The sequence below is a fragment of the Drosophila santomea genome, chromosome 2L, assembly GCF_016746245.2.
Source record: "Drosophila santomea strain STO CAGO 1482 chromosome 2L, Prin_Dsan_1.1, whole genome shotgun sequence".
Classification (NCBI taxonomy): Eukaryota; Metazoa; Arthropoda; class Insecta; order Diptera; family Drosophilidae; genus Drosophila; species Drosophila santomea.
The window spans coordinates 13509668-13536212 of NC_053016.2; the positions used below are offsets into that span (position 1 = coordinate 13509668).

At 41.5% G+C, this 26545-nt stretch overlaps 1 protein-coding gene across 4 annotated transcripts; it reads right to left on the minus strand.

Moving 5' to 3' along the window:
• Positions 1-340: 340 nt before the first annotated feature.
• Positions 341-24000, minus strand: LOC120458204 (trissin receptor). 4 transcript variants are annotated; one of them, XM_044006890.1, is made up of 11 exons: positions 23671-24000; positions 22851-23155; positions 11626-12291; positions 8915-9059; positions 7039-7198; positions 6269-6469; positions 5388-5774; positions 4288-4302; positions 3915-4192; positions 819-1038; positions 341-726 (listed from the first exon to the last, which is right to left on the minus strand). In XM_044006890.1, exons 3-11 carry the CDS (start codon positions 12257-12259, stop codon positions 676-678), a joined length of 2091 nt encoding a protein of 696 aa, XP_043862825.1. In that variant the 5' UTR covers positions 12260-12291; positions 22851-23155; positions 23671-24000; the 3' UTR covers positions 341-675. The 4 variants fall into 4 exon arrangements, with proteins under 4 accessions (XP_043862825.1, XP_043862827.1, XP_039501715.2 ...); XM_044006892.1 differs by lacking the exon at positions 4288-4302 and having other exon boundaries at positions 23671-23996; XM_039645781.2 differs by lacking the exons at positions 22851-23155; positions 23671-24000 and adding an exon at positions 17645-17748.
• Between the last annotated feature and the right edge of the window lie 2545 nt (positions 24001-26545).

Genomic DNA, 26545 nt, shown 5'->3' on the forward strand with positions numbered 1-26545 from the left:
CTCTCGAGAATTTACTGCAGCGTTTTTCCCATTTGACTTACGAGTCTGTGAGTCTGCGAGTCTGACAACAAATTGCAGTGCTAAGCAAAAAATTCGACCACTTTTAATGCAGCCGCCTCCTGTGAGTGCCACATATTTTTTGTTTTTTTGGCAGCCGCAACGGAGCGTGTTCTCTGGCTGACCATAAAACCCCTGTCATCAGATATCGCAAGTCAGGTCTATAAAGATATGGTACATAAATTGCGGACGCACTCGGTGGCGACCAAACTGCATGACGTTATTGCGCAATTCTAGTATTTGAAATTGCAATTGAATTTGGCTATGGAAATGGAGACTGAAATATATTTTTGCAAGCAGTAATGAACCTTGCTGCTTCATTTATTTATTTATGCCGACTCGCACTAAATCATATGCTTACACTAAGAACTTGAGAGCAATGCTCCAGGAGCTGCATATAAGTTAATTGGTTTTATCTTAAGAATTGGCTTACTCTATCAATACAACTTGACACCAGTTCCGCTTTGGCCGCCGACTCGATCTGAGCGATAGGCTGGCCTCCAAGATCACAATGAAGTACTAGCTAACGGACCGGAAGTGGGTCCATCCTTCGATGGGCTGGGGGTCCTAAGAGCGGCGCCCGAAGAGCTTGAGGGGCCTCCTCCAGCCGCGTGGCCATCATAGCTGCTCGTTCCCGATGTGGGTGGTGTCCGTGGGCAGCGAGTGGGTCTACGGCGAGGGAACGGCGGACTGTTTACGTGTCTAATGGTGGGTGCCTGTTGCCTGGTGCCAGGTTCCAGGCTCTGGGTAAGAGTACTCACCTGCAGCGCCTTGCGCTTGTGGTGCATCGAGGAGTTGGAGGAGGACTTGCCCTTGCCCTTCTTCCAGGAGCAGAGCAGCAGCTCCTTCATGCCCTTCCGAAAATTGCGACTGAGGAAGGCGTAGAGAAGGGGATTTACGCCCGAATTGAAGTACGTGACCAGAAAGGTGAGCGGTGTTAGCAGCGCATTAAAATTGGAATCACCGCGATACGAACGTGACCTGCAAATGCATATACATGGAAATAACTATCTGTTCTATACATATATATATATATACATGTATATATATTATGTTCGGCACAATGTGTGCTCTGCGTGTATGCAAATCAGCATCTGTTGGATAAACATTCCCCATTGAACTGACTTCTGGGTTCTGTGGGGTTGTCCCCCAGTAGATTACAATTTTAGAGCCATCCAACGCAAAACTTGGCCGGTGCAAAGTTTGCGCAATTCCAATTCATTCTCCTGCCTCAAACGGTTTTCCATACGACAAGTTTGTGTTTTCCCTAATAAATTCATGAGCCAAACTACGCTAGTGAAACCATTAATTATGCAAGAAATAAAGTGTCACACTGTGGACTTTATATTTAATTAGAGAGACACCAAATTCAAATCTGCGCAGGGAATGCAGCTCTTTTAATTTACAAGTCATCCGTTGACTTATACACTGAAAAAGTTATCTAATTTGAACACACATCATATAATTATTTACTGATGTACACTTATGAGTTTATGCTATTTATTGGAATGTTTTTGAACCACTTTTGTACTAAAATATGAGCTTTTAGGTTCTTCTGATGTACTAGTAGTTTCAGTGGCACTTTCATAATTTTTCCTGTGTAACAGTTCAAGTATCCAACGAGTGGCCTAGGAAGGTGCTGACTTTTGTCCACTTGAATGTCCAGGTGATTAAGCTGCTCTTGGCAGTATTGTTTTTGGCCAACTGAGAGCAAAAAGGGCTCGAAAAGTTGCCTAATGGATTGGGGAATTTGGGCAGGAGCAAAGTTTCTCGCCGCCTGCAAGTATGCAACATAAACTTTGTCCGCAACTTGCCATGCAGAACAATATTTAACGAAGAGAGGTAGGTGTACCCACCTTCTGCATCCTCATCTTCCTTTCCTTTTTTTTGTACTTTGGGACAAGGCGAACTTTGGAGCAACTGTCAAATTGTCCTGTAGTTGCCGGTCGCTAAAAACTCGCCATGCACTTGCAAGTGGCTCAGTCCGCGAAAAGAGTTGGCCAACTGATTGGGCCACTTGAATGGCCTTTGCTTTGCTTTAGCCGCTGCTTGAGAACTAAAGTGGCTCTTGGCAACCGTTGGCAAAGGCCCAGCTCCGAGCCAAATTCAAATGTCACTGCGAAATGAAGAGCCAAACTCTGGGTGGCCATTTGTAGACGCAATGTGCTGCATATCCCGTCTAATGAGTCGCAGTTGCCATCTGCTGGCAGTTGACATCGTTATCCTTATCGGCGGAATGGCGGGAGAAAGGGGGTTTTGTGGGCTAATAATGAAAACGTGGCACCCCATGACTCCCAACCTTGTTGACCCTACGCATTGCAGTTGCCGGGAAATGTAAGCTCGCGTGGCAATTACCCGGACGTGCCCGCTTTGTGTGGCAATAACAGCCGTATGATAATGTGGTCATTGGATCGCTAGATTTGCCATCTGATTTGCGCTGTTCTCGTGACACGAAAATGGGATTCGTTTTCTTCAAAACATTTCAGATATGCAAAAACAAGGGTCGATTCAACGAAAATATTTGTCTCGATTTTTTCCAGTTTTTCTCTGTTTATTCCCAGGTGTGCAAACAGCTAACAATATCAATATCCCAGGGCATACGATTCTTCACATAAATGAAAGCCGAAAGTTCAGACAAGTAAACAAGTGAACTCGCTGCCCAGTCGGGCTAGACATAAATCTCAATTATGGCACTGCAGTAGAAGTGGGAACGTGGGATGTATTTGGCCAGATATTATTTATATTTATGTGCCCGCCATTCGTTTTACATTTGTGCAAATTGAGTGCTCGAACAAAATTCAAAAACATTTTTGTTGCGTCTGCCAAAAGTGCAACGTTGCGAAACGGCAGCGAAGTATTTTCTTACACGTTGTTACAAAATTGCACCTGCTATTTGCACTAATGAGAAACAGGGATCGATATATATTTCAGTAATTCGAAATGTTAACTAATGCTATAACTGCCACTTTCCTCTCAAAGCGTAATAAACATTATATTCGACATGTAAATGCTTTTCCATTTATAATTTACTTAAAAAGGGTTGTGTAAGTAAAACCTGATTTCAATAAAAACATTTCTCTTACGTGCCAACAATTGCCAATGGAAATTGCTTCACACGCTTGATGGCATTTCCCATCTTTAATCTATCTCTTGTGTTTCGACTTTCGCTTAAAGGACATTTCTGTGGCATTTAATTTATTTCCAATTTACAGTAGTCAGCAGCTTAAGTGCACGTTTTAAACTCCACCCAGGGAGCAATTAACTCCTCCTCAATTTAGCTCGTCCCTCCATTGCAAACAACACTCCCACCGCCCACTCACTTATCAAGTTTTCCGCCCACGAGAACCTTCCTCTCCTCCCAGCCGGAAAAACCAAAGTGCCCAAATCCAAAGCGATCCACCCATTGGAAAGTGCTCCACCGGAAGCGGAACTGATAGCCAAAGGGCTGGCAAAAACGGACTTTTGTTTAGCGACCGAAGAAAGACGCCATGTCTTTGGGATGGAGGACGAAATTGAATTGGAAAACGAAAGACCGCTTTCAAATCATTTAGGCCAAAGGCAAAGCTGGCTACAGCTCCAGCTGCCCATTGATGACTTAATTGTTTACCAGCCTCGATAGCAGCAGGAAGCCATCTAGGGCTTATCTGGCCATTCGCAGATGTTAATTTCCCGTCCAACGACTATGCAAATTGCCGCCGATTCCCGGTGCAATATACCATAAAATATTGTTTACACTCAGTTCGTGTGGGCTGATGAATGGCTTGCGGTATGGTCCGGGGATTGGGATTCGTTGTGGGATTGGGATTGGGACTCAACTTCGGATTGGAATGTGAAGGTGGGTGGAGTGTGCTACTCACCAGTACTGCCACATTTTGCGGGCATGATAGGGCAGATTGCAGAGGGCGAATGTCAGCACGAATATTATCAGCATGCGGACGACGCCGCGCCGGGCGCGTAGGACGTTGCTGGACGAGTGGGACATGTGGGTGGCTCCAGCCACGCCCCCGCCTCCGCCGCCGACGCCGCCCACCGAGGAGTTGCCCGCCCGCTGGTGGTGGGCGTGGCCATGGCCGTGGTGGTAGAAGCTCGTCTTGCGGCAGGCACTGACAATGGGACGATCGGCCTCCAGGGACACCTGTGCGGATTAACAGGTGTAATGGCATTAGGTCTGTGGCCGCAGCAGTTGTTCGAGCATTATCATATCGATTTTGATATTCGACTTCGACCTACCTTGCAATTATCGAGCTAATTTGTGTTGTGGTTGTGTGTGGTTGTTATAATTGGGCGGGTTAGTAGAGGGGAATTAAAGAGTTTTATTGATCAAACGAAAGGTAGAAAGAGAAAAGAGTTCAACACAAAGATAGTTAGGCTGTTATCTGTGGATATCGGGGTCATAAGTTAACGAATAGCGAACCAAAAGTTATGTAAAAGTTTTATCGAGGTGTTTCCGCTGTACTCGTCGTATTTCTTTCCAGACTTTCTGACTTTTTGCGGCAGTGCCCTACCATTTGTCGGCGTTTTTAAGCATTTAATGGAAAACATGCCAGAATCGAACCAGTGCTCTTGACATTTGATACTTCGATGGAAATTAAAAATTCAAAGGCTTTGCCTTTACTGGTTTCCCATTTTCAAGCTGTGGCAGCTGCACAACTTTTCCAAATGTCATCGTGTCACAAATTCTCGATTTTTATCCGCCGGCTTTTATTGGCAAAGTGAGCTGGCGATGCTGATCAAGAACAATGATGTGTGTGCGCAAGTTTTGTGGCAAAGCTGCTGTCAAGCTTGAAAATAAGAAATACGCCATGGTGCACCCGACCAATTGAACCCGCTGTCTGGCCACCAATAATGGAAAAAACACTTTTGCCATAACTTTCGCCCCTCACTTCCTCTCACTTGCAGTTTCGCCATGTGGCGGTAGTTACTTCCACCACTCCATACCACTCCACACCAGGTGTCACATCGGTGGCAGAGTTTGTGGCAAGGTCTGCGTTGGCCTTAATGTGAATTGACACCTGCTCCGAGGACCGTGCCACTTGGCCCCAGCAAAAGTGCGCGAGCGAAAGCTCCGGGGAAAGTTTTTACGACTGCGAACTTGGCCAGGCCGGGAAATGGTGTATCTAATAAATTAGTGGTCGAATGGCGATGTGATTTTCAAGGAACATTCTTTACCACCCAGCACGTGCGGGACTCAATCGAAGTTAAAGCCGTTCCGGCCAATTAGGAAACAAAGGTTCGACTCCACTTTCGGTTTATTGCCACGGTTAGGCTCCATTCGCAACCTGCCATTTTTCCGCCTACCTTGCGGATGCAGTGTTTTCCCGATAGCTCACCTGGCTCTCCGTGATGCTGACGCCGCGCTTCTCATATTTACTGCTCTGTTTGCGGGACAAGGACGTGGTGCTGCTGCCGCCAGAAGCGAGTGACGGACCAGGACCATTACCACCCCCACCACCTCCAACTCCACCCAAACCCACTCCCGCCAGTGGAACGGATCCTGACGAGGAGGCCGCCGATGGCAGCTGGTGGTGCGGGTGGTGGTGGTGATGGTGGTGCTGGTGCTGGTGGTGGTGGTACATGCTGTTGTGCATACCCATGCCAATGTCCTGGCACGATGCCTGCTGCGGCTGCTGCTGCTGCTGATGCTGATGCTGCACCACATGCGGCGTGAGGCCGCGTGAACTGCGCCACAAGGCGATGGCGATTTTGCTGTACAGCACCTGCAATGCAAATGGGGTTCGTTAATTTCATTATTCAAATTTCACCGCAAAACAAGTGGCGATTTTAAGCGATGTGCCTTGCAATTCTTGTCCTTTCTGCTCGCAAGTTAAAAGAAAATCCACACTTTGCTTAATTCTTCATTATATGAAATCATCAAATAATGCATTTCTGCATTGCGTACATATTGAAACTAACTTATTTGTTGTCTTCGTTAATTTCGATGTTCAAATTTCATTGCAGAACAAGTTGTCAACCTAAAACTATTTCAGCTTTGTCTCATGAGAAAGAAATATGACCTATAGTTATCTTTGATATAATTAATCACTATTGATAAGATAAGATATATGTTCCTTCTTAATCAAAAATTTTACTGGTTTAATAATTAATGTCAGTGCAAGGCTATGTTACGTGACTAGAAAACAATTTTAGATTGCCAATAAATTCATCAAAATGATTTCCAAACATAGTTTATTACTATCATTTGTATACCTACCGTCATCACCAGCAGAGGCATAACGTAGAGGAGCACGAAGTTAATCATGTCCAGCAGCTTCGAGTTGAACATCTCGCGGTCGAGGACACAAATCTCCTCCTCCTGGCCGTCCTGCGTGTGGATGTTCTTAATGGTCTTGCTGAAAACAAACTTGGGCGTGGAGTAAACTGCCGATGTAATCCAAACTGTGACAATGACCATCTGCAAAAAACACGCATTGACGTTTCGTTTTGTTTTGTTTTGTCCACTCGGTGCCGGCAAACACGCAAACATTTTGTTAAATTGCGAATAAACACACTGAATTTGCATGTTAATGGATTGCCCATTTCGTTGTCTTTATGTCTCTTGTAGTTTAATTAGCACAATCGTCATTACCGAAACGTATTTTTTTTTCGTCTGACTCTGTGAAACAACCGAGCTATGAGGTTCACCCTTTGGGTGCCACCCTTTCCGAGGGCGGAAAAGTTTTCCACAACCACAAAGTTATGCCCACGGCTTATTAAGCCTTTCGAGTCTGTTCTGCCGGCTAATTTGCATGACTCTCCGGGCTGGGCCTAATAAGTTTCATTAGCTTGCAAATTGTATTCAAATGAAGTTATCAAAGTTGCAAAAATGTCTCAAAAACAATACATAAACGGGTCTCGTCCGCTTTTGACCCATCAAATTGGAAAATGAATAAAAGAGAATGTATATATCCCTCTTTTAAAATGAATACTTAGGAATGTCTGGCCGTGAATATGAGATAGTAGGAGTATATGGATGGTACTTACCCTCAGACGAGCGGCAGTTAGGATCTGTTTGCAGGTAATGGGATGCACAATGGCAAAGTAGCGCTCCATGCAGATGACAACCAGGATGAAAATGGAGGCCGTGTAGCTCAGGGAGTGGACAAACTGGTACATGCGGCAGAGGAACTCGCCGAAGACCCAGCTGAAAGGACACAGACACACGCTGCAGAATTAATAATTGTTTATGGAGAAAAGTTTCGGTCTTTAAAGAGCAGCCACTTGGCTTTGGCCCGAAGTGTCTGAGCCAAATTTAGCATCAGCCACATTAAATGTTATGACACACGCCCGATAAACTAATGCGACATTAAGGTGTCTTTAGTATTTTATGGGGCGCAAAGCTTTTTCCTTTTTATTACCATTTCGGCTGAAATTACATTCGAATAGCGTATTTGTGCCTCGTTATTAGCAATGCCACGTAATTTCTTCTGCACGGCGCTCATGCGTTTAAATGTGGCCAATAATACTGTAATATACACAATAATCCTGAAGGTTGTCGCCAAGATTTTGGATAATGCGCTTCTTAAAAAGATTTCGCATCTGCTTGGTGATCCAATTTCTCTCTTTAAAAAGGACTAATCCTTGCTAAACATAATGAACCCAGAAGTTTGGCGCAACGACTTTAATAGTATACAGTTTATAATCATAAAATGAAATTGTCACTCTCAGCCATAAGACCCACAAATAATTTATAATACATAAATTATGCTTTCTCGTAATCTCATCTCACTTTGCATATGATTGATTTCTGGTGGGCGTCAAGTTGTGCGCATAATTTAGATCAAATTATGCCACACACAGATTGGTCATCTCAATAATTTCGTTTTTTTGGGCGCAAAAAGCATATTTCAAATCAAAATGGGAAATATGCAAACCAATTTCAGGAATGCAAATAAATCATTATGAATGATTATAATTAAAAACATAATTGGTAATTGGTAAGAATTCTAATGAGATAGATAATTACATTTTTTTTAATGTTAAATAATGTTAAATACACTTTAATGTATATAACATTATTTTCAATTAAACACAAATTATATAATCATAACACTAATTTCTTTTAATAAAGCAATATTTATTTCCGCCATGGCGACTAAAGTTTTATATTTTAGAAACTGTAAGCGGAACTCATTTGTCGAAATACTTTTTAAATTACCGTGCATATTCAATCTTCTGCTTATTCAATCTTTTTTAACTGCCGTGCTATTTCTATCTTCTGCTGAAAATGTGAAAAAGGCTTCTTCGGTTGAATTTTCAAACAGCACTCCGCTCTTTGCATGTGTGCCCTTTTTTCTGAACGCGACGTGTTTTTGGGAAAGTTAAGGAAACACAATGCAAATAAAAGCGATTGGAGTGAAAGCGCGGCGTGGGGATATAATACTGAAGTGAAAGTGACGCCTGTGGAGTTTTAGTTTCCTTTATGTGACAGGCGGCGTAAATATTTCACGGCCGAAAGTTGAAACTTTTGTGGAGTATTGTTTCCAATGCACATATGATCCCATTTCAGGCAAATACTACTTTTGAGAAATAAATAAATAAACAGGACAGCAAAACAGGAATTTAATATTCTACTAACTAAAAAATTACATTAATGTTGTTCGCCATTTTTAACCTACTTTAATTAGTTCAATGCATTTTTTCACACTCTTGAATTTAATAATATAGCACTTCTTTAGCTACGTTACATTTTTAATGTGCATAAAAACTGACATTAAAAACAATTTGCAACTTAATAGTAAAGTTGGTTCACGTATTCTTCTTATATATTCCAAGAATCGTGCAGCTCCACTCGTGCATAATGAAACGTTAATTTAATACTGAAATAATGTTGTTTTTGCCAACTTTCACTCACACTCACCTTTCTATCAGATAGATGGACAGATTCTGCATAACACAAAAGAGTCCCACACAGAAGTCGGCGAACGCCAAGTTGGCCAGGAAAAAGTTTGTTATTGAGCGAAGTCGTCGCGATAATGTGACCACCAAAATAACAAGGAGATTACCTGGAAAATTCACAAAAATAACATTGCGGAATTAGAAGAAAGAGAATTCCGTGCAAGCGTTTAATTGGACTGTGGTCACAAATGCACTTTAAAGATTTACGAACTTAGCACGGATCTAACTGAAATTGCTAATGCTAAAATAAATTAGCCTGCAAAATAAATTAGCCCGCATTTTCTCACATATATAGGGGTATTTCCACGTTTCGAATAATTAAATATGCTCTTTAATAAAAATGTTAGTTACTACAACTAGCCAATAATCCACGTACTAATACTTATTACGTATACATAATAATTCCGCAGATGTATGGCTTAAATAGTTTATTAAAATCAATAGTAGATTCGTTAGTTTTAAGAATTTAACTAACTAGCAATGGTTATAATAGTTAAAATAATTCAATAAGATATTTAGAATAATATAATTATAAAAGAACTGTAAGAGTTGGTAGTCTCAACAAACGAAAATTCGTGCAGTGCAATTAAGTTTTTGCTTTGCTTAATATGCCAGCCAGCTGCTCTTTTAATTGCCCAATTCGGGAAAGAAAACATTGACTTTACCAAAGTTACAATTAAAAGTTAAATATTATCACAAAAGTCTTATAGTTATGGTTGGGTCTGTAATTCGTATTTCACTTGAAATATATTTTACAATCGCATGGTCCACAATGTAACGCAATGGTTTTTGCAGCCTCACATGGCAAGCAAATGTCGGGAAAAACTTTTTTAATTACACCGGGCAGGGTGACAGGAAATGGGAGTACAAAAAAGGAAAATGGAAAACAAGACAGCGCTGCCAAAAAATACCAAAAACGTGCAACACTACAAGCCGTGCTCTGAAACTCGATACAAAGGAAAGGAAACAGCATGAGAACATTTCAGAGTTTCAGCGGTGTATTCCAGCTACATTGTCATGTATGTATATACATTTATAATTAGAGAAAAGCACACTTTTATTATTCGATTTTGTAGTATTATTGAATTAGTTACACACCGACAGCGGCTAAAAACTCTGTGCCATCTTTAAAAGACTTTTATCTAATTACCATTCCGAAGAAAAGAAGGAAATTAGACGACTGGTTGACCACTGATGGTAAGTTCTTGAAGAGCACCTTAAACTGTCATTTTAACAAAAGAATACGAGTTGAGTTCACCTCTGTCAACTGTTATGATATTGTTCGCCCATTCCCAAGGTAACTGCCATCCATGCATTCCCATTCCCATTTGAATATGACAATAAGGTATCCCGTTCAAGTGACGGCAACAAAGAAGCATACAAACAGAAGCTTTAAACGTGACTGACCCATGTAAATTTTGAGGGCGAGTGTGGAGCTGGGCGTCCTTGCGCCCACCCACATCGTTTACGCCCACATTCCGGGCGCCAGTGAAACCAACCGAGTTGCTTACACTTTGCAATTGTCCGCACAATGGCCGGCCACGCCCATGTCTGTGTCCGGTGGGCGGCGTTTAGTCGCCATTCGGAATGGCGAGTACACATGTTCCACTGCTTTATTGTGCATGCTGGTGTCACTGCGGGTAATAAAGCCTACAACTGACGATGGCCGAGATTGGCCAACACCCGCAAAAGCCCAATCGAACGAGCTACGTAATTGATTCTAACCATCCGGACTCATACTCGGACCCAAGCCCGGACCCAGATAAGACGCAAAGTTAAAGGACATCCCGTTGTTATGTGTGTCTGCAATTAAGAGTTGCAGAAACAAATTGCAAATGGCCTAATGGGCGCTATCAATAAAATGTTTTCATTATAATGCGTCACATGGGGCGTATGAGTGTTGTACGTTGTGTTGTAGAAGAAAGTCTGCTGAATTTATTCCACATCAAATGGAATATGGGCTTGAAACTGGATCGATATCTCGCAGTTAAGTGTGTTGTTAAAACATTTGGAGTGTTCAACTATATTCCGCTATATACTCAGCTATAATTACTACTATTACTAGTTGATAACTACGCTCTCTATGCTTACAACACAACCATTAGGATTTTCCTGAATTTTTTACTGACTACACAGCCAAATGGAAAATGAATGCAAAAGCTCTAAAAGTACTTGAATACTAGGCAGACTGGACAGAAACACGGCATAAGCCGAACAGCAGGGCATTGAGTAATTGGCAAGTCAGCAGTAAGTTTGCACATCCTGGTCGACCCAGAAAAATGTCCCTGGGGCGCCGCAAACGGTCGGCCAGGCCATCTTTTCCTTACATTCATGTGTGCTTCATGTGCGTTTCGGTAGGCCTTTGTGCCCCATCATGCTACATGCTACATGCTGCACAATCAAACATAACTTCGAGCTCTGCTCTGATTAATGCGTATGAGAACTATAAATCTTGTGTATATATGTTGCACAGGAAAAACGCTGTAAGTGAACGCAGCAGCCTGCACACAGAAAAATATTGTCTAACATCATTATCAATTATTATCTCTTAATTAGATTAAAGTTATGACTATAGGCTAAATTTTGTGTACATAGCTGACGGGTTTCTGAATCAATAATTCCGCACTTAAATCATTTCAGTTATTAGGCCAAGATAAATTCCAGTTTACTCACCAAAGAAGCAGCAGCAAAACACCAGTGTGTAGAGGGTGATGAATATTATGCGCACATCGGTGCGATCAAAGATGTACTCGCTGGCCTTCTCCGCATCCTCCGCGTCCTCGTCCTCGATGACGGCACCACTTCCGTCCCCCGAGAGAGAGAGTCCGGTGGTCAGGGCGGGCACGATGGATGTGGTGGGGTCGCCGTAGAGCAGGATGTAATCGGTGCTGCTGCCGTTGATGGGCGGACTGATGGTGCTGGTGACATTGGCGGAGGCTGTCAGCGCGGAAGCGGAGAGCACGGCGAGCAGGATGGGCAGCGTTGTCCGGCTGGAGAAGTGGGTTACGGAGCAGGACGACCGGGGTGACCGGGATGGCTGCTGTTGTCTGCTGCTGGTGGGTGGGTGGTGCGGTTGCCGCTGTCGGAAGGCGGAAGTGCTGTGATTTGGCGAGCTGTTTGGACTGCCGTTGTTTTGATTATGCACCACCCTGCGGTGGCCGTCGTCATTATCACTGTTGAGGTCGTAAGCCGCTGATATGTGTGCCCCATCAGGTCGCCATCGTTGCTTATGCTGTTTTCGCTGCTCCACTTCCGAATCCTGTTGCCAGGACCAGGACCTTGCTGTCTGCAACATCGTCATAATCATTTTGTGCGTGTGGCCGCCAATAAAAGACGCAGCTGCAAGGACAAAACACAAAAGAGTGCGATGGAATTTAGTTAGTTCTTGTATGTGCTTCCTTAAGTTCGTTAGTTCTTGTCTGTTTTTCCTTTAGGCATCTACAAGTCAGTTGTGATTACATTTTTGTAGTTTTTTGTGGTTAACTAAAATTTCTAATTCCTAAAGCTCTCATTTTCAAATATTTGCTAATAGCATTAATGGTCCGTAATCCACTTTTAAAGGCTATGCACACGGTGGCCTTTTGATCTAGTCGAAACACTTCAACGGACAGGTTTAGTTCATTAACGACTTAGTCACGTCTGTTATGTCCTACGGCAATTAAACGTGAGCCACCTGAAAATCTCATAGCCGCCTACACAAGTCCACGGATACTTATCGCAATAGCTGTTCGAGTGGACATTTTAATTAAGCCGTCTTTAATAGCGAATATAATTAAAACATTTGTCTGCCAATGCCACGACACAGGCAGTAGTCAAAAAAGGAAAATTATGCTTTTCCATTTGCCACGCACGCAATCACTGCTCATTCCATCCAATATTTGTACATATGTATGTATGTATGTATCTGGTGGCTGGCACTTTGCTATTTTTAATATGCACAACGCTTTGTTGCTAATTACGCGAGTGCAGTTGGCAATATCATAACATTCACCACCTCCTGCCTGCTCCTCCGTTTGCATCTTTGATTATTGCTCTCTGGGCTCGTGTACGTGCTCTAATTAATAGACACTCGTATGCAAACTCACTACATCAAACATGCGCCAACATAAAGACTGTCAAGTAATTAACACACTGGATTCTTATGTGCCCATCCTTACAGACGCTTTAAGGGGTATCATGCATGCATAATTTAAAGGAAATCCACTAAAATCCATTGCGATAATCAACGGAATCAAAGTCTAGAGAATCTGCAACATTTAACGAGTCAATCACATTCCCGTTTCTTCCGCAGAAAATGGTTATAAAGTTAAAATGTTATAAAACGAACATGAAACTTTTATGAGGAGCTTCAAGGCGAACTTTAAAGTAATGTTTAAGGCCTTCAAATATACTCAGCTGGAGGCTAGAAAAAAGTTTCAGCATGTATCACTTATTGAGTAGAATTACGTAATGATTCCTCTCAATTTGAACCCCTTTTGATATTAGTTAGTGCATTAGTAACTGCTAAATTGTGAGTTAACTAGAAGCAAATATTCTATTACACTAGAGATGCTGTTCGTTGTAAAGGAACTTGTCAGGATACTTGAATGCCAGCTTAGTATAAACAAACACATCGAAGTCCTAGAACTAAAGACATTAAGCAGGAATCGCACTGTAAATTCCTTACTTTACTTGACAGAATTTACAATTGACTCCTCGCCGACTGCATTTTAAACGCCTTTTAAGAAAATAGTAGCAAATAGTTCGTTAAATAAGAAAGTCTGAAGTGCGAAGGGAATGTCGCGCTGCTGACGACTTCCGGAACGGAAATACGGAAATTGTTTGGAGCTCTAATGAGGCAAGTGGCTTTGAGTTCGACTGCGACTGGGTACTCGGAGACAAATGAAAAGCGACGTTTGCCGGGTCGTCTGCTCCTAAATTGATTTCCTTGATACTGATTTAATTAAAAACCAGCAGCTAGTGCAATGGAAGCTTCCTTTTTGGCTTTGTTCAATTGGCCCAGGGGATTCTCACCCTGGAAAGTAACAGTGTTCTAGGATTGGTAGATTTAAGCACTAGATTTTTGACATGTAATCTAGATACAAATGCAATGCTTAGTGAAAAGCCTTAATTAAGATTCAAAATCCTACATTTTTGTTGCATTGTGAGTTTAATTTAAGGTCGAAACGTTTTGGTAAAATATCAATGTCAGCAGTGCAAATGGAAAGTATAAACAGAACTTAAGACACCAAAGAATGTTGTATATTGCTTCTGAAGACAGAAAACAAAACGCAAAAAGAAAAGTCATTACAACTTGCTCACATAGCGAGCAAATTGCGGAAAAATATTATTTCCTCGTTTTGTGGGCAGAGCAACAGCAGCCAAAATTACAGAATGCGAATTCATGTTGCACTCAGTTGTCTGAGGCTGGTGCAATTGGAATTCGGTCCCCATTTTCCTATCTTTTTTCCTAGCCAACCACTTTCCCACCCAATCCGCATCCGAATGTTTGCGTAAATTGCGCTCAAGTCAGGACATTAGGTGGTAATTGAGTGTGCCGACAAGAACCAAGTGAAAAATGCCTTCCCACAGAGTCGGCACTTTCCCTAGCACATGGGAAAGTGTGAGCACTACTGAAAGGCACTGGGGCGACTAGTTGAGTGGCAAAATGGAAGAGGCTCTCAGGACAGCACTAAATTATGCTCCTAAAAAATATTAAATTTTTGGCAGGCCAAGCTGAGAAATTAGTTTTGCACGTTCCTCGCTTGTTATTATTATCATGAACGGCAGTCTAGGATAACACGGCTGCAATATAAATCAAGAATATAAACAAGTTACCTACTATTTAAAAAGTTTGGTATTCCCTTGCTATGTTGCTAAAATAGTACTTTTATTTGTAACTATTTTCTTATTTCCTGCCTTTTTATTTATTCACCGCTTGGATTAGTAAACGTACCTTTAAAGCAAAACCAACCTACAAACTCGTACATGCATTCCTATTTTAGATACGTTTCAGGGTCTGGGGCACAGTTTCCGGGGCCAACACTTGTGCAACGCGACACCTGCTGCAAGGTGGCGCAGGAGAAATGCGTTTTCACGATTTGCTGCCACGCTCTGGTTGCTCTGATGGCCGTGAATGTGCGCACCGCAACCTTGGTCACCTTTTGTCCTTTGACTCGCCGAGCCATTGTGTTGGCCAAAAATATGTAATGGGAACTGGGACTATTGTTTGTCTAGCGGGCAGCAGAGAATGGCATGGGAGGTCTGGCTGGCGGAGGACACAGGACTTTTGGCGTGGACCACGTTATTGGAAGCCAATTTAGCAGACAAAATTGCCTAGAATGGCGGCATCGCGACGGGTGGCCAATTGGTGCAACAACAGTGCAGCACGAGATGCTCAAGTTGCATATTTATGGGGCATGGGAAATTAATGTGGCTCGGATAGCGAAATGAAAAACGGCTTAAACGGCAATTGGCAATTGGCATTTGGAAATGGTCTTCTTGCGACAATTTTCTTTAAATTTGCATTTAACTCAAGTCTTAAATCCTGCCATCCTGCATCCTTTCATCCTGCTATCCTTCCATCCTGCCTGCGGACTCCTTTGCATCGACACCGAATAATTTATGACAGTCGCCGCCAAGTATTGCGGATATGGGGAGGAGTTTTCAGACGGACTGGTCGAAGATTATGCAAAGTTTTCGGCGCCTGCTCGCAGCAGTTGGAGCACCAACTTTCCCAGCCAAAAAGTGTCCACTGGAAAATTCGATTCAGAATGGAGACAACTTTTGGCTCGTGGGAATTTCTGGGTTTACATATATGACGTGCTTGTGGGCGCGAGACAAATTGGTGGGCAGGGCAGAGGGCGGAGGCCGGAACTGACAGCGATATGCGCGAAGGACTAAGCCCTGGGATTTCGCGGCGGGAAAATAAACACCATTTGAAGGGCCTTTAAAATTTATTAAAAAAAAATCGAGTTTTCACTGGCCAAACCAAAAACTGGCTGGTTGCCATTTGAGACCCGAATAAGCTTTTACAACGAGCCACTCCTGCTCCAATCTCCGGCACAAATCAATTTCAAACGTTTGCGGCCCCAGAAAAACCCTTCTGGATTCCGTTTCATTTGCAGTCGAAATACAAATGCTAACAATTGAAAACCGCAAACCCGAAACTGGCCTCAAAACTGCTATTGCCTATTATATACGCAATCAAAAGAGAGAGCAACATGCGATCCGATTATGTAGAAGGCCCAAATGAAGGCCTCATGGTTGCAACTTGACCTAAAATCAAACCTGTGCAACGTTGCTCTATTGACCGCATTTACAAATCAGTTTCATTTCCTTGTTTTCCCTTCAAGATAAATAAAGAAGCCAAAAGTAAGGGATATTTTTAAAGAGGCATCCTGAAAATGTTTTTCAGTGAAACATTTTAAAACTTAATTTTATGAGCAAATATTGAGACCACCCTAAGCTAAAATCGCTTGTTGATCTTAAGGCTAAAACTTCAGATTTAAGTCCAGATTGGAAGCCAATCACCGCACAGATATCTTACCGCTACAATACCATTATCGAATATTTAAGCTCAAGCCACGAGTACCGAAAATAATGGTGAATGCAATTCCATTTCGCAGAATTGAAAAATAATAGGCACTTTCCATTTATGGCCAAACATTCCCACAACTCTGCCTGACTCGCCTTTAAACGAGTCCTAATGTGACAGCCAACATAAAGGGAAGGCAGCAGGCGAATTCCCCGAGGCAACGACACTTGCGAGCTGCCAATTCGAAGGAGCAGGATGTAGAGGCTCGGGGCTCGGGGCTCAAGTGTATTGTGATGTTGCCAAGGAGGTCCTGTACGTGGAAAGTGAGTGCTCGGGGAGGCCTAGAGCTCATTAATTAGGCAAGACCACAACTAAAGATACGAATTGAAACAATGGCCTGGGCGGGCCTTGAAAATATGTTGAGGACATTCATCATACTCAAGTGTCGGTCAGGATGGTCGGCTGCAGGCAGCCCCATAAATATTACATTATAATTATGAAGGCCAGACAGCTGCTGGTGTGAGTGGTGGTGGGGCGGAAAACTTTTCGCTGCAAAATTAATCAAGCACTTGCGAATAACAAGACCAATACTGTAACTGCTCTCGGTCATTCATTATTTTATATGCCGTCTGGCCCGTCCGACGGCCCACTAATCGAAAAAAAAAACAATACGCAACATGTGCCAAGCTCGACGCGCCGAAAGTCATAAAGACACGGTGGTCCAGAAAGCAGTTTGGAATAAATTTGCCAGTCCTAAAAGCTACACCGATCACATTGGCAACCGGGCAACCAATTAGCCCAATCAATTTAATTCGCTGGTACAGGAAAATCACACACTCGCGCAGACAACGATGTAATAAAGTGAGAAAGGCCAACTTCTGGTTGATTGGTATTTGGCAGCCGCAGTCACATGACATAAAGTCAACCTTTTCACATTTGCCAAAACTTTCGATATTCCTTTCAGCAAATGCCATGGAGCAGCGTCACGTCCACGGCGTTTGACAAGTTTTTCACACGACTCCTGGCTGGCAGGGTTAGGTGATAAGCCAAGTTTCGGCATTTGATTCAATTAATAGCGGATTACCCCGACCAGAAACACGAAACACGAAACACGAAACTTTCCGCCAAATTGCGCAACTTGTGGCGTACTCATTTGAAATTCAAGAACCTTATTACATTTCAAATACTGCTCGGTTGGCGGGCAGATGCGAATCCTTTGAGAGTTTCCGGAAAGTATGTTTGTTGCAACACAGAAATTGTATGACTTTATACGTCTAAAGGAGATACACTACTAAACACGGCCCTTCTAGTTGGGCGAATAATTTTCACACTTTTCTGATAAATGACTTTAAAGCGTATCAAGCAGTCCATACCCGTGTCGAAAACCTATTATGGTTTCAGAGCAAGTAAGCCCCATCTGGCATTTAAGCCCAGGCTTCACCAGGAGGTGAAGATATGCCCCAAGGCGGCGCTGTGCGTCTTTTCAAATGGCATTTTGTGTACGCCGCGCTATCTGGCGCTCATAATCATTTGTCCTTGCGGCAAAGATCCTTTAACCAGCTCCCCCGTCCCCTCATCCCCCCTACCACCCTTTCAGCGCCCATGGACGCATACTGGCAAACGCTTGGGAATGGGGCTCGTAAGTTTGTCAGTTAAGCGTCATCTTCATGTCTTCATGGCATTTCGCTGAAAGTGCAGGTAAAACTCGATGGTGAAAATTGATTTTGTCTGAGCATCACCCACTTAGGGGCTGACATTGCTGGCGCACGTTAAATTTAATTTATGCCATCGAAATGTAAACACACAAACGAAAAATGTGATTTACTCGCCGAGTTTATGTTGTCCATGTAGCTGTAGTACTTTATGTTTGCTCTGCTTCCCCTCAAGTCGGCAATTTATGAGCTTGCATAAGAGCATCGAAATTAATAGCCAGCCGTTAGCCACATTTAGAAATTGGGAAAAGACGAAGTGGGCTAAGATTCATCTCCTCTTAAATGTATCTTTTTATTAAAGAGGCGACAATGGGTACGGAAAACTGTGAGCTCTTGGAAAGAGTATAAAAAATGCTCGTACATCACAATTCCGACCTTTTTCACTAAGCCCCTTCGATAATCGGACAATTTCCATACGAAATGCATGGGCTAAAACGTATGGTTTGTAATCGAAACAATTGCACCTCGACAGAAAATCCCAAACATTTTAACCATCGTCCAGGTTAACCCATTTTTATTTGCTCTTGCCGCCCACTTGCCAACCATTGTATGGCATAGAATGCTCTCTTGACAAAATGGGTTTTGTTTTCCACAAAATTCCCATGGCCATTGGACCCCGTTCAATTTAAAATCACTTGATTCGCAGTCCTGTGTTTCGGTCTGTGATGTCTGTTGTGGCATTCAGGTTTTACTGGGTAAGTACGGATTTATTGTGTCGCATTGCCAAATGAAATAGAAGCACGTGAAGGAAGAGCGAAATAATCAATTCATTGTGAGTGGTATTAACTGATTTATTGCCCTGAAACTGCATCTGGGGTGCCTCGACATGCAAACTGAAAACGTTAGCCTCATAACTACTGGTAATGAAATAAATCAATCGGTTTTTCTGTTTTCAGTAACATTGTACAGTAATTGTTACAAATTTCAGGCATTTTTCTCGTCAGTTCCGAAAAACTCTTAGATGAATCTCATCTTTTAACGAAAGAGGGTAAAAGTCACAGGCTCACTTAGTTTCAGAAGCTAATCATCGCAGATTAATAGCTTCAAAAGTTTTGATTCGCTGGCAAAGTTCTGAATCTCTTTTCGGGCCACTAAGACAACTTCCGTCGGCAACAATTTCCCTACCACTTTTCCTGTTTCACCTATGTGTTTTCCAGCATTTTGAAACTATAACAACTACGTCACGGCGTCGTCAAGTTGTGAAGGCGGAAATTATTTTGACGTTTGTTGTGGTTTATAGCCCAGCTTATTTAGCCCGCCCCAAAGTACTCCCCTTTTTTTGTTGGTGGCACCACGGAAAGAATGCCCATTTTTGTCGTGATCTAACCTGACCCTTTTATAGTTACCACAGCCATGTATATGGGCTGAAGTTTAGCTTTTCCTTTCGCAAACGAGATTGCGGTTTCGCCGCTTGCCTGTTGTTTCAGTTCGTTAGCATAAATTTGTGTGTGGTGGTTGTATGAAGAACACAACAAAATTCGCCACCGACTGCCGGCATTAGGAGTTTGGTACCTAATTATCCTCGGCAGCAGGCAATGAGTCAGCTTTCCATGCAAATGAGTTTAAAATTGCGCCAAGCGTCAAGAAGGAGCAAATGCTTAATGAATGCATTGCGCAAATTACATTGTGGAAGCCACAGGATTGCGTGACGTTCCCTCCACAGCCGGGACCAAATTGGCCCAAAATGACGTGGTTGTTGTCTCCTGTCTCCTGGCCAAGTTGAAAGTCCAAGCCCAGCACGAGGTGTCGTCGAAATGGTTATTTTCTGCTTTTCACCACGAAGGTCACTCCAATCGACTTGACCCTGGCTGAAAACTGGCTCCAATTCCTCGATGATTGTTGTGTAAATAATACACGAAACATGAGCGAGCGATGGGTTCGAGTGCCTCGACTATTGGATACCCGTGACTCATATATTTCAATTAAATATGCTTGCATGGTGAGCAAATATCATTTATATATATTTATACAGTTCTATGATATTTAATTTTTAGACAAAAAACTTAGGTAAATACTTTTCTTAGGTGCCACTAGTATCGTTTATAATTAATATGTATTCAGAACTTAAATGCATTCTTATAGCCTATCGATTATGAATCATAGCAATGATATTGCGTAAAAGCTTAAAATGACAGTCATGACCTTTTAAGGCTACATTTCAAATCAAAGTGTGTGCCCACTCCCCAAAATATCTAATTCCTCTGAGAAATCCTGCTGAATTCGACCAAGAAATGTTCGGCTTCGAACGATTTACTTTAAAAGAACAACGCCTAAGTTTGCTCAACAATCAACTTTAAATTTGAGCAAAGACTCGTCTGAACCCACGCAAATGCAATAAAATACAAGACTTGACTGTATTTAGCCACTTTTAATCAGGTACATATGTATGCCTCCCTATACAGGCTACTTAGGAAAGACCCATATATCTCTGGGCCACAGACAAATCGCCCATTAATATGCGCTAGGCAAAAAGTCGAGCTCGGTACATAGGACTCTAAAAATGTACTCCACTGTGGGCCGCTTAAGAACAACAAACATGTTTATTTGGGTCATTATGTAAACAGGGTCAACTGAGGAAAGTTTGACCCCAGACCAGTAGATATGATAAATGGTAGGTCTTTAAACCGTAAATAACGCATATAATTTTTTAAGTTTGGTGGGCTTCTTCAAGCAATGTTGAAACTTGGAGGAAAATAAATTTTTCGTGGCTGAAGGAAAATGTTCTGATATCGGATTTCCACTAACTTTACAATGTGAATTTCTTGGTTTACGCCTTAAATTAAAACAATAAAACAAAATACAGCGCTTTACGTATGAGTTTTCATATTTCCCCAAAAGTGCCAAAAAGTATGCTACAAAATATGTAAGGTTTGCTCGATCTAAGAAGGGGTGAAATTCAGGCTCGTAACGTAAAGTTAGCGCCAACCGAAGCAAAGAAAACTCATATGTACAACATATGAACGAAAGTCGTAAGCAACGAGGCATAAATTGCCAGATTACCTTCACGTTCACCGCCTAAGCTTTATTTTTCAAAATTGCCCTATAAAATCGAACTTGAAGAACAGGAAGTCGAAATAGAAGCAAATTGTCACAGGGCACAATAAAAATGTGACTTGGAAAATATTTATAAAAGTCCACCTTTCGCATTCCATTCTTCTTTCTCATTTCCTTTAGATTGGTTCCATGCTCTTCGCCATTTAATTAATCAGCCAAGGCTCATTAATTTAAAACGTATTCAGTGCAAATACTAAAGAGTAGTACATTTTTCACTTAAAAACCCCACACATTTCATATGTTTACCTTTTTGGAGTTGCAACAAGTACTTGCACTTTTAAGTGGAATCCATTAAATTGCGCTGTTCTGTAGCCGACTGTTTTTAATTAGTTTTGAATGGTTTTTAAAAATCGTAAAACCAGCGCAGCGGTAAAAGTTTTTGACTACTATAGAGGCGAAACAAATTAACTGATTATACTCTCATAAATTTATCCAAAATAATTAAATTAATTTGCGTTCGCCTCGCAAAAGCCGAAATTCCAATAAACGGTTGGATGGCGCAGACCTAAATTAATTCGATGCTGCTGTGGGTATTTGAATTTCGAGCATCCTGTCGTCAACAGAAAGTGGCAGGAAAAAGGACCCGCAGCGCAAAAGAGGCAATCTCACACCTTCATAGTTCAGTTGGCAATGTTTGTCATTTGCGCTTCATTTAGTTTTTGCCACTTGTGGGTGGGTGGTGGTTGCAGGCGATTTCCATGATGCCCAAATCTAAAAACCAGGTGATTCGAGTCTTGAACTTCGATTTCTAAGTGTGAAATAAATCAATGTCACTGAGTGCTTTGCTTTTGAATTATCACACTAAAACTGTAAGCGTTAAACTGAAAGAGTTTTAATTCAGTGTTAAACTACTGATGTGAATTTGTTGGAATTTATTTCAAAACCTAAATCAGCTCCAAATTTAATCCCAGACTTTTATTCGCTTTGTCATTTGTCTTTGCGGCATGAAAATATCTCTAAAGCAAAACTCAAATCTCTTTTGTGCCTTAAAAGTAGTTTGTTTCTGGCTGCAAAGCAAGCTTATGGCTTTAAATTTTCTTTTCTGACTAGAATAAAGTTTTTATGTTTCATCTCAAGCTTTGGGCCATAAAACCATATAAGTCAATAATTTACGAAAACCGTAGCGTACTTCATTGCGGACATACTTAATTTAATCCTGTGGGGAAAACGCTGTGAGTGGAGGACAACATGTGCATATGTGTAATCACAAGGCTCGTGTCAACACATTTTTCAAAAGGTATCTTAATGAACCGCAGTCTGATTGTACGAGTAGCTTTTGGCTTGATGGTGATGTGGAGATATAGGCAAGGACCTGTGCAAATACAAATCTGCCATTTGTTAATCGAGACACGCACACGCAAATCAAAATCACAAATAAACCAGAACAACAAAGACGCAATCCGAATTAAATGGTCTAAGGCACACCTGCGACACGCTGCCATCACTTTTGTTTGTTCACTTCAGGATTGCGTGGGAAAACTCACATTTTTTGTCTTCCACGTGCGGAAAGTCGAAATTCAGATGATTATGCGGCAATCTTCTTATCGTTGAGGTTGAATTGTCGGATAATCCGTATTAATTATCCAGTATTAAATATTAATCTAAAACTTTCTTACCTGCGGTTGAATATCGGAAAGTATATCCTTCTTAGTATTAACTACTATCTTTCCGGTAAAGTGCTTCAAGATTTCGCTGGAATTCGTCTTTAAGAAAGCTGGCAAATGGATTAGCCAGGTTTTTAGCCGAAAATCACAAATTCAATCACTGCCTAGTGGAAAAGTCTATAATAATAAGACTCCGATGTGCCGATACTTTCGGGTTACATTTCCTTTGGGTTTCTCACAGATATTTTACAACCGAAATTCTTATAGCGTTTGAAAATATTGTTTTTCCGTTAATGCTTCGCTTATTTAGTGTAGCGCTGAAATTAACAAAAATTTGTATTTACTCATTGCGAATCCAGCATGTTGTAAAAATGACCTTCGGTTTTCACAATCGTTTAGTGCCTAAAATTATTTTATTATTTCCAATTAGCTCGGCGAATGTGGTTCACTTCTAAAAATAATTCAGTATTCCCAGTAGATATAATTTTTGCAAAAAGCTTCATGCTTCCATTGTAATAATTCGTATGTGTAAACTAGGCATTTAAGCAAAGGCTTTTAGTTTTTCAATTTGCAAGTGCATTTAAATCTATATAATTGGAGCAAAACCAATTATACCAAAGACAGGGTAAAATTGATAAATGTTGAAAAATTATTTATCTTAAATAACACAACTTTGAAATGATTTTTTGATCATGAGGGTTTCTATCAACAGTTTTCATAGTATATTTACACACTTTTAAATACATGAAGTGTAATTTTTTCGAATATAGCCGAGCATTTAGGTTTTAATTTGAAGCGTTTTTCAGGTTTATTTTACATTTTCTTGTATTACCGGTATATTTTCCGTTACGATACGATTTTCGCGTAGTCCGTCGGTCGAAATAAACTGTTCAACAACTGAAAACATTTCACTTTTGAGATCCTCAATCTTTCGAAAACCCGCTGCAGCTTTTCACAATTTATTAACTCGCACTGACAGTATCATAAATATTTCAGAAATCGCGCTCCTGTCGAATCCGCGCATTCGTCGAACTTACACAACCACGAGCGGATATTCCGCTTGTTCAGTACGAAAACGAGTAAAATATTATTCAAATATCACTCGGCGTTCTGGGTCCGAATTCCCGCTCGATTTTGGCATTTCGCGTCCGATTCGTTTGAGATGCCGCGACATTCTGACGACGGCTCGTTTCACAGAAGCGGGCCAACACGAAAGGCGTCCGAATGCGGCGGCAGTCGACAGCGCCTGCTGGCCAAGTTAACAGCGCTGTTAGCCAAGCTGCACTGTGCTGTTGTGTTGTTGCATTTCCACTTGTGCGTCACGTGCTCCTGGCTGTTGTTGTTGCATTGAACTTGAACTAGTGGCAAAGTTGTTGTCGTTGTGGTTGCCATTGCAGTTTTTTCTGTTTTTCCGACATTGGCGCGCATTTTGCCGGCTGTTTTTGGCTGGCATTCGGCATCTTTTCTCATCGCGCAGGCGCTCTGAATTGGGAAGACCGTTTTTGAGTAATATTTGGTTTCAAATTTCATTTGATTGTCCCGCTGCAATGGGAAAGTCTAAGTAAACTAATCATTCAGCACGGGTGGGAACTTACTATAATTTCTAATTTTAAGGAAGCATATTCTGAGAGCTACGCTTATACATAAATAGAGTTCATTCGTTCGCCTCCACAAAATTCAAATTATGGCGCAATTTGAGCAAACTGAATTTGAGGATCTTGACAACAAGTGCTGTGAAGCGCATTTAGAGTTATCAATTGACTGGCATTTCTATATTTAAATTTGTATATAAAGGAACCCAAAGTTGTTACATTCCGTATATAGATACTGAATAGATATTGGAAAGGATCCAAAAACTTTATTTAAATCGTTGGTCCCTTAAGAAATTTAGCAGCTAATTAACAGCTATTTGTATTGAATAAAACCTACGTATTTATTAAATATTATTGTGGCTATCAGACTACGTAAACAACAAGTCCTGCTGATATTAATATGCCAATTGTTCAGAAGTGTCAAAGTTGTACAAGTAACCTCTTCCCCGCATTCTTCAAACGGATAAGCATTATGCACGTGCCTGCTGCTGAATGCCAAATACTCGTAGTATACAAATTTAACAAGGCGGGAAAACTTGCACCTTGTGTGCTGCGGAAAACTGCGAGAGTGGCTGCAGTTTGAAAAGCTTTGCGTGCATTAGTGAGTTTCCCAACAAAAATCAATCTTAGAAGGCGTATCTGGTTGCAAACTCCACCGCAATGTAACCCCATCTTCTAAGAACGTTTGGCTGAGCTGGCAAGTCGGAATCTTTAAAGTTTGATTTCCTCGGAATTAGCTACAAGTCTTTGCCCGAGTGTAAGCCGCAAAGCTAGATCGAAAATATGTTATTTGGATGGTGGCACTCTCACCGAAGGACGAAGGACGCAGAAATTCCAATGCAATTTGATTTTTCAACATTTTCCGATGGCTTCGCGGATCTCCCCTTTCAGCTTTGAACATTTCCGTTCTTGGCAAAGAGAAAACCTTCGCCAAGTTCAAGTGGAAAAGTAGTCATAAGTCGGTGGCAGCACATGGGTGCGGTCAGTACTTGGGAGCTGAAAGAATTGAATTGTGGTCGGCGAGCTTTTCGCAAATAAATTAAGTATGTGTACTTTGAGCTTACAGCTTGCCAAAGAATCGCTCAAAATGGAGTGGGCAAAAGAGAGATTTAATGCTGCCAAAGACTTTGAATGTAAATTTAATTTGAGTCGCAGCATGATGTATGGCATAGCAATTTTAATCAATTGTCTCCAACTCGGCAAAGAGTCCAACAAACACTTACCCTCCTTATCCCGTCACAATTCTATTGAAATTAATTGATTTTGGCTCAGCAGTAGGCAAACATATACATATCATCAATGCGGTTGGCCAAATACGCTGGAGAAGCTAAGCAGATTAAATAGTCGCTCATAGGAGGCAATTAATTTTACATTCTAAGTAGTTGCCATTCAAATACACTAGGCTATAGGAAGTATACTGCACAATATTAAGTATACGTAATTATAGAAAGTACACCTAAGTATAATTCCATTTTGCGACTTTAAGCTGTTTGGCTGTTATTTAATGAATTATATATCCAAACCTTTCACTCACTCGTGTGAGAAAACGAGTGATTATAAATAGCATGGAAATCTACAGTCGAGTCCATCGATAGTGGACATATTTTAAAATAAATATCATATTCAAAGCATACACTAAAAAAGGGTAATAAGACACAAGGGAAAAAGGCAATGGTGGCAATAAAATCACAATCAATTATTGTCAAGTCACAAAGTCCCTTGTTGCAAAGCCAATGAATAAATAAAAAGCTACACATGTTGCATTTAGAATACCCAACATTTTGTATTGTTGTTTAGTAAATCAATAAGCAATATCTTATCTCATTCTTAAAAATGGATATTGCATTGCACACAACGGACTGAGGTACTTTACCACTTTACTTGGTAATTTGTTAAAGGTGAAGATAGTCTGCATAGACATAAGTTGCGGCAACACGTAACATAATGCCTTTTACATAGTGCGTATTGTGCGTAATAAAATTATTCAGTGAAATCGTTAGGAAAATGTTGTTAACAGCAAGCAGGCGGTTACTTATCATCCGGCCACTAATTAAAACAAGCCGCAGGCGAAAAGGCAAGTGCTCGCCTGATAGTGAAATCCAACTTTGGGGAGTT

Bases quoted from the DNA above. Each gene is read 5' to 3' on its own strand.
- LOC120458204 (XM_044006890.1), bottom strand. From the start codon at position 12,259: ATGATTATGACGATGTTGCAGACAGCAAGGTCCTGGTCCTGGCAACAG. The intron at 9,060-11,625 runs GTGAGTAAACTG...TGAATTTTCCAG, and splicing joins GTTTTGCTGCTGCTTCTTTG to GTAATCTCCTTGTTATTTTG. The intron at 5,775-6,268 runs GTAGGTATACAA...TTTGCATTGCAG, and splicing joins TGCCTCTGCTGGTGATGACG to GTGCTGTACAGCAAAATCGC.